The 9,083-nt window shown below is 34.2% G+C and overlaps 1 protein-coding gene across 1 annotated transcript; it reads right to left on the bottom strand.

The window, feature by feature from the left end:
* Positions 1 to 471: 471 nt before the first annotated feature.
* Positions 472 to 1,158, bottom strand: LOC126886152 (uncharacterized). Its single transcript, XM_050653002.1, has one exon. It carries the CDS (start codon positions 1,156 to 1,158, stop codon positions 472 to 474), a length of 687 nt encoding a protein of 228 aa, XP_050508959.1.
* Between the last annotated feature and the right edge of the window lie 7,925 nt (positions 1,159 to 9,083).

Raw genomic sequence — 9,083 nt, 5'->3', positions numbered from 1 at the left:
ATTTCCTCTTAAACAGTTTGTGCATAATTTCATTTTTTGTACTTCAACATTTCTTTGTTTTACGGATAATTGTAGAAACTTATTACAATAAAAAATTGAGTGTGATTCTTTACAATAAAAACATTTAAAATTCTGATTAGTTTGATTTACGAATGATTGTACTTTATTTTTGTTATGTGGTTGATTATTATTTTTATGGTTTGCACCATGTGTTTGTTTATCATTATTTGCATAAAGAGTTTCTAAAAGACGAGAACGCTGACCTAAAAAACTTAAAAATTCTTCAATTGTTGGAAGTGCCTTTTTGCTTATATTCTCCGATTCCCACTGACGTCTTGTGTTATTGTCTAACTTAGAAGTTATTAAATATATTAACATTGTTGACCACTCCTTTACAGGTTGTTTAAATGATTCTAATACCCTTATATTTTTATTTACCTCATCAATCAGTTTTCTCAGCTGAGAAGGTGATTATTTTTGTATCACGGATAACTCAAATAACGCCCGAACATGAGAATGTACTATGAGTTTATCATTTTGAAATCTATCTGTTAAGATCGACCAAGCAATCGTATAATTTTCATTCGTAACCTCCAAAGAGGAAATTGCTGCTGCCTCACTCTCTGTCAAACAAGATTTGAGATAATAAAATTTTTTAATGTTACTTAAATTAGGATCATTGCCAATTAAACTAGTGAACCCGTCATAAAACTCATGCCATGAGCTCCCACTTTCCGCACCCCCATTTTCTGAGGCCCCACTGAACCTTGGAAGATCAATACAAGGTAACCTTATGTCTTGTGAAGCTTGTAACTGTGAACTACAACTTGTATTTATTGTGTCTGCTTGTTGATTAAATGTCTGCTTTTTTATTAAAATATCCGCTTTTGATATACAATCAAAAAACTTCTTTTCATATTCTTCTAGTTCAGCTTCATATTCCTTACTTTTATTTTTTGTCTCATCTAAATCTAATACCATAAGCTGAACCATTACCGAGTTAAAGTCTGACAATAAATTTTTTGCTACTGCTAGTCTGCATTCTAACTGATCTTTGTTTGCTTTACCTGACTCTACATCTTTTAGAAAATTAAAAAATCTCGTTAACTGACCTTTTAAGGAAGTTTTAGTGGTTTTTAAGGTATTTTCATCTGTCATTCTGATGATTTATAAAAATTTACTGTTACAATACAAAACAACACAAATTAGATGCAAGTCATGCATAGGAATTTTTTATAAAAAAGGATATTACATAGGATACCTGATTTCCAATGATTTTCTGATAATTTGCTTTGATTTTCTGTAATCCTGGCGTGGCCCGGTCATTATGGTAGGGGAGCAAAGTATGCTAAATGTGCAGTCACTCGAGCGCTTTGGGGACCTATGGGGTTGTGAAGAGTAGGTCCCAAAACCAAAAAAAGTTAAGTAAAGTTTTCCATTTTAGTGGGCGCTTGCCATTTTTTAATTTAATTTTCCATTTCCAACAAACGTTTTTTCCGATTATAACGCCATCTATCCATAATTCGAAAAAATGTTTCGCATAAAAGTTACTTATTTTTACGTAAGGAATCCAAATCTGTAATAAAAAATGGGGGCTCCCATTTAGGATTTTAAAGTAACCCCCCACCCCACCTCCATGGGAGGTCGTGTGTGGTGCCATTCTAAAGATTTTTTAAAAATATTGAATAAGTGTATTTTACAGTTTTTCGATCTGATGTTCATTTCGCGAAATATCGCGGGATTCCTATTTCAAATATTTAATTTACCCCCCACTCCTCTCCGTGGGAAGTCGTGTATGTATCATTCGATAGATTTTTAAAAAATATTGAGCATAAATTTTTTAGTTTTTCGATCTGTCATTTATTTCGCGAAATATTCGCTTTTTTCTTGTGAAACTTTGGGACTCGCCCATTTCCTTACGCCCGGCTCAAATCGTCAGATTTTTGAAATATACACTCTTTTGCATGTATTTAACTTACCTTATCTTAATCTGACAATTTGGAGTTTTTTTAAGGATATATATTTTTTTTCGGGCCCCCCTTAACGAACTCCCCTGTGTTAAGAGCCAATATATGGTAGACGTACATCTGCAGGGTACCAGGTGATAATCTGACGCGCTCGAGTAACTGCAAAAATCCCCGCTTGGGCTCCCCTACCATTAACCTCTGCTTCGAAATGGCCGCCAAAATGCTGTCTGGTTTTCTGGTAATTATTTGTTTCTTGTCCTGTCTACGGTCGCCAAAATGTTTTGTATTTATTTATACAAAGTATTATTTATGCTTCTGATGGTTAATGCTGGTAAAAAACTGATATGCTGAATTAAAAACTGAATTTTATTTGTACACTGCTACAATATGATATAACCTTACGACATGATGATTATGATTGACATTGTCATGCGCGCTGTCACCAGCTGACATGGAACGAGCAATTATTTGCCATACACTTGTGTATTCTGCAACAGATGCACATCAACCGAACATGATGATTGCCAACCTCCTTCGCGGAAATGTCACGTAAAGAAGAAGAAGAGATATTGGAAAGAATTATCTACAAAACACTCTACAAACATGCAGAAATAAAAAGAGTTATCCAGAAAGATCAAGATATTGTAAACTACAGTTAGCAAGATTGGGTGACGGAAAAATCGACTTCAATAGAAAGAAAATAATAGAAATGTCTAAACTGGGCACAGAAAACGCCTACGGCATAGTTTGGACAAATACCCTAATCTACAAAATGGAAAGAGCTGGGCTTATTACTTAGTCAACATATTATTAGGAGTGTCTTGTTTTTATAATAATATAGTTATAAAATTCATTGCAAGTCCTCCTGAAATTGGTTTTCGTGGGTGAACGATTGTAATGTAAACAACTCAATTTGCATCCCACGTGTTGGGAAGTTCAATACCTTACCTAAGGGTTCTTGTTGCTATGTATCCATCCTAAGACATTTTATTTAAGTATGCACCTTTAATGCATCTATATAATATTTAAAGGGTTTTTAACCTAATATTTCTTTGGTGGCTCAGCTGGCATCCAATCTGTCTAATACTGATGATGATTTTGTATAAAATCGAAAACTTTTGTTGTGATGTAGCCCTTAAAGGGGCTTTTAATAAAAAATGTATACCTTTACAAAGGATTTTTTCCAATTTTTGTGATTGATAGTATACAGCCAACTACAGGAAAACTTTTTCTGTTCCTTGTGGATTTAGTTTTAATTTAATCTCTCTAATGTTCGGTTACAAATTCTTTTTGATAAAATCATCATCACCGCGCTAAAAACTCTCATAAGCAATGCACTGCCTATGTTAGTTCAGAGAAATAAGGACAAAAATATCCTGTTTGTGACACAACCCCCTCCAGGCCGAAACCAAATTTTTTGAGTAGTATGGACATCTATATTAATAACATAACCTATATGTTTCCTGTAGCCGATTTTGATGATATACAAAACAAATGAAGATAAAAATAACGGTAAATTTTCGCTTTTTTCGTCTATAACTAAAAAGTTAAATATTTTAAACAAACTTAAGAGTGAGAAACTCATAATTCGTTAAAAAAATTTCAATATGGCGTTCGCTGAATATGTCTATCCTTATTGGTTGCTTAGAAAATTGCAAAATAAATAATAAATTTTGAGTTTTTATAAATATTCATAACTTATGTTAAAATTAACTTAGAACGTTCTTATCACACGGAATGCTGAGACTTCTAGTGCTTAAATTATACCATAAATTTCAAAGAAATTAGTCAAATAGTTTAAAAGGTATTTAATTTGTTTATCCCAAATTAATTTTTTTTGCAACGCTATAAGTCAGAAAATGATGAAGTTACACTAATACTTTGGATAGTTTATGAAAGAAGAAAATTTATACTATTAATTTATATATATATATATATATATATATATATATATATATATATATATATATATATATATAAATTTATACATTATATATATATATATATATATATATATATATATATATGAAAATTACTAAGTTCTCGGGAAGAACCGCGTTGAGAATTTATAACTCGACGTTTCGGCACCCTTTTTGGAGCCATTATCAAGAGGGGTATGGTTCCGTTCGAGTTCGGGGTCTCAATCTGCCTACTCCCCTCACTCGTGACGTACCAGTAGTGTCTTGTTCTCTAGGAGAACGGTCAAGCGGCACTGAGGTCTCAATCTGCCTACTCCTCAGTGTCGAGTGACGACCTGTCTTCGCCTGTGTAGCTCCTTTTATACTCTCAGTGCGCGCGGGAACTGTATGCGCGGGAGAGGCCTGAGTGGGATCGACTGACGTGGGGATTCGCCGAAGCAGCGGTCGCCATGTTGCCGGCAGTCTTTTGGCGTCATCGCGTGTGTTTAGGCTGTGAGGGCGTTTTTCAATTTCGATGGCTTCACGGATGATTCTCGATTTTAAGGAGCGGACAGGGGCGATGGTTTTTGCTTTCTCGAAATCTATTTGGTGACCTGTCTGAATATGATGTTGGGCAAGGGCTGAAGTAGTGTCGGAATGTTTTACAGATATGGAATGTTCGTAGATACGGTTTTGGATTCGTCGGTTTGTCTGTCCTATGTATGTCCGTGGGCAACTGGAACAAGGTATCTCGTAGACACCATGGTCTTCATTGGGGATTTGGTCTTTAACGGATCTGACAAGATTGCACAACTTGGAGTGAGTAGTGAAGACGGTTTTGATATTTAGAGGGGTAAGAATTCTACTAATCTTGTCAGTGACACCTTTGATAAAAGGTAGAAAGATTTTGGGTTGATCGGGCGGCAAGTTTTCTTTATTAGATGGAATGGGATTTAGATGTTTCTGAATGCTCCTATTGATTTGGGTTTTATGGTAGCCGTTTTGTAAGAGTGTTTGCCTTATTGAATTTATTTCAGATGGTCTGTGATTGTCGTCACTAAGCCTTATAGAGCGAGAAACAAGAGTGTTGACAACTGAACTGAGTTGGGCGGGGTGATGATGTGACTGGGCATTGAGATACCGATTTGTATGGGTGGGTTTTCGGTACACGGAATAGGAAAAACTGTGAGGTGGCTGTTTTTGAATAAGTACATCAAGGAATGGTAAAGACTCCTCAGACTCAACTTCCATCGTGAATTGAATACTGGGGTGTATTCCATTCAGGTGGGAGAGGAAGAGATCTAACGTATCTTTACCATGGGGCCAAATGACAAAAGTGTCATCAACGTACCGTAACCAGCAAGTGGGTTTGAGATTTGATGATGACAGGGCTATTGTTTCGAAATGCTCCATGTAGATATCAGCTATTACGGGAGAGAGAGGGGATCCCATTGGGGCACCTTTGATTTGACGGTAGAATTGATTTTGGAATGAAAAGTATGTGTTAGACATGCAATGTTTTATAAGAGATAATGTGTCTTGGGGGATTTGATGTTTGGAGTCCAAGATGGAAATGGTTTCATCAAACAATGGTTTCATAAGGCAAACACTCTTACAAAACGGCTACCATAAAACCCAAATCAATAGGAGCATTCAGAAACATCTAAATCCCATTCCATCTAATAAAGAAAACTTGCCGCCCGATCAACCCAAAATCTTTCTACCTTTTATCAAAGGTGTCACTGACAAGATTAGTAGAATTCTTACCCCTCTAAATATCAAAACCGTCTTCACTACTCACTCCAAGTTGTGCAATCTTGTCAGATCCGTTAAAGACCAAATCCCCAATGAAGACCATGGTGTCTACGAGATACCTTGTTCCAGTTGCCCACGGACATACATAGGACAGACAAACCGACGAATCCAAAACCGTATCTACGAACATTCCATATCTGTAAAACATTCCGACACTACTTCAGCCCTTGCCCAACATCATATTCAGACAGGTCACCAAATAGATTTCGAGAAAGCAAAAACCATCGCCCCTGTCCGCTCCTTAAAATCGAGAATCATCCGTGAAGCCATCGAAATTGAAAAACGCCCTCACAGCCTAAACACACGCGATGACGCCAAAAGACTGCCGGCAACATGGCGACCGCTGCTTCGGCGAATCCCCACGTCAGTCGATCCCACTCAGGCCTCTCCCGCGCATACAGTTCCCGCGCGCACTGAGAGTATAAAAGGAGCTACACAGGCGAAGACAGGTCGTCACTCGACACTGAGGAGTAGGCAGATTGAGACCTCAGTGCCGCTTGACCGTTCTCCTAGAGAACAAGACACTACTGGTACGTCACGAGTGAGGGGAGTAGGCAGATTGAGACCCCGAACTCGAACGGAACCATACCCCTCTTGATAATGGCTCCAAAAAGGGTGCCGAAACGTCGAGTTATAAATTCTCAACGCGGTTCTTCCCGAGAACTTAGTAATATTCATTTACCTGACCGCGGAAATCTTTCCGAATATATATATATATATATATATATATATATATATATATATATATATATATATATATATATATATATATATATATATATAATTTATACTATTAATTTATATATATATATATATATATATATATATATATATAATAGTTTTGTTTTGGGGTTGCAGTCACTTATTTTTTTAGGGGCAGGATAAGTAAAATTCTTTGTTATTATCAAATAATATCAGATAATAACAAAGAATTTTACTTATCCTGCCCCTAAAAAAATAAGTGACTGCAACCCCAAAACAAAACTAATATACATAGTATCAGTCAATATTACCAAACTACTTTATATATATATATATATATATATATATATATATATATATATATATATATATATATATATATATATATATATATATATCGGGTGTTCTACAGCATCCGCCGTTTCCCGCATCCTATTCGCCATGCTTTTCGGTTACGAATATCTTCCTCGTTGAGTTGTCTACTGTTCATTGCTTTCTATACATCTTGTATCCATGTTCTCTTCGGTCTGCCTCTTTTTCTTCTCTTCGGTGGTGTATTACTATTAATTTAATTTAAAAAAAATGACAAAAACTAATTCTAAATTAAATACTGCAAGATTATTTTGCAAAAACCTGTGAATTAAAAAAGGGGGGGGCTAACTTCGTCCCTAACTGACCTAGGACAATTGTTTTTCTTTTTAAATGTGTATAAAAATTCAGTCTGTCCAAATATGAAAAAATAATTTTTCTACGGGTAATGGTTAAAAAGTTATTCTAATTGTTTATCAGTAAGCAAAAAAATTGACGTGTTCTTGCAAAATAATATTACACTGTTTAAAATTACTTTTTGTCATTTTTTTTAAATTAAGTCAATATTATAAATATTCTTCTTCCATAAACTGTCAGAAGTCTTACTGTAACCTCATAATTTTCTGACTTATAGTGTTACAAAAAAAAATGAATTTGGGATAAACAAATTAAATAACTTTTAAACTATTTGACCAATTCCTTTGAAATTTAAAATATAATTTAAGGACTAGAAGTCTCAGCAATTCGTGTAATAAGAAGGTTATATGTTAATTTTTACATAAGTTATGAATATTTATAAAACCTCAAAATTTATGATTTATTTTGCAATTTTCTAAGCAACCAATAAGGACAGACATATTCAGCGAACGCTATGTTGAAGTTTTTTATACCATTTATGAGTTTCTTACTCTTAAATTTGTCTAAAATGCTTAACTTTTTGGTTATAGACGAAAATAGCGAAAATTTACCGTTTTTTGATCTTCATTTGTTTATAACTATGTATATCATGAAAATCGGCTGCAGGAAACATAAAGGTTATTAATATAGATGTCCATACTACTCAAATAATTTGGTTTCGGTCTGAAGGGGGATGTGTTACTAGAAAAATCTTATTTCTCTGGACTACGTTCCTTATACTGTAAACTCAAGGTGGGACGGACATAGAACTTATAAAGTATGATAATTCAAGAAATTGTGCAAATAGTTTATATATATATATATACGTTGACCGAAAGCGATATTATCTATAATATCCGTGGTGCCTTTACCGTTTAATATCCGACTAAATTATTTTTTTTATGCAAAAAATTTGAATGAATTTTGAATTAATTAGTTTTCAAATAAGTACATTTACCAGTAACAGTCGTAACGTAATTGTGGTAACCATAGTTTTACTTACATTGTTATTTGTCAACTTGACAGTAGTATTTAACTAGTTATTTAAATTTAATACCCTAGGACGGTATTTTTCAAAATAACGCCCTATATAATAGGGCATTATAATATCATACTTAACTGACTTCGAAATCATGTCATTATTTGTCAAATAATATACCAGCCGGACAATATAGTTTTAATATAAACTAAAGTATATTAATATCATAATCATAACTGTTTTTAAATAAGTTGGGAAAAATTACTACGAGCGACTAACAGCTTACAGCAAATCTTATGTCGTCGACACCATACTATACTATACAATAGTATGTAGTATTAATTTGTACGTCTGATAGAAGCAGGGAAAAGGATGTATACTTATCTAATATTTAAAGTCATTATCTGAAGACCTGAAATGCTAATGGATCCAAGTGCCACTTTTTACAAATATCACTTTATTGTTGTTAAGTGATCTACGTTCCTATGCCAATGCACTGCTAAAAGATCTCTGTGCCAAACACTCTACAAACGGTCACAAAAAATTCCAACCAAACGAGCTGTGTGTAACTCCACAGGTGGTCTAAATGCTATTGGATCTGTGTGCCAAATTGTAAAAAAACCGTAGTATAGTCTTCTTCTTCTTTAAGTACCGTGCCCAAATTTAGGCGTGGGTAGCTTCCATAACAATTTGCTGATATCGTTCTCGATCTTGTTCTAGTCTAGCATTAGCTAAATCTAGCATCTCCAAATAAAAAGTAGTATTTAAGATCAGATTTAAAGATGGGTAAAATGTTTACATCGTTTAAAGATAAACACCCTAATAGCAACGAATGTAGACTAATGCGTTTATATTCGTTGCTAATAGTATCGTAAGTAACAAAGTTTTATTGTAAAGTTTTACTTTAGACTTTTCTAAATTAATTGTTTTTCAGAAGACCAAGATTAGATACTTTTAAAAAATGTGATTGATTACTTGCACATGAACACCAAAGTAAGAAATAGTATTTTGGCAAAT

This window comes from Diabrotica virgifera, chromosome 6 (assembly GCF_917563875.1).
Source record: "Diabrotica virgifera virgifera chromosome 6, PGI_DIABVI_V3a".
NCBI lineage: Eukaryota > Metazoa > Arthropoda > Insecta > Coleoptera > Chrysomelidae > Diabrotica > Diabrotica virgifera.
The sequence above is the reverse complement of the archived record's forward strand: the minus strand, read 5'-3'. Positions and strand labels throughout refer to the sequence as shown.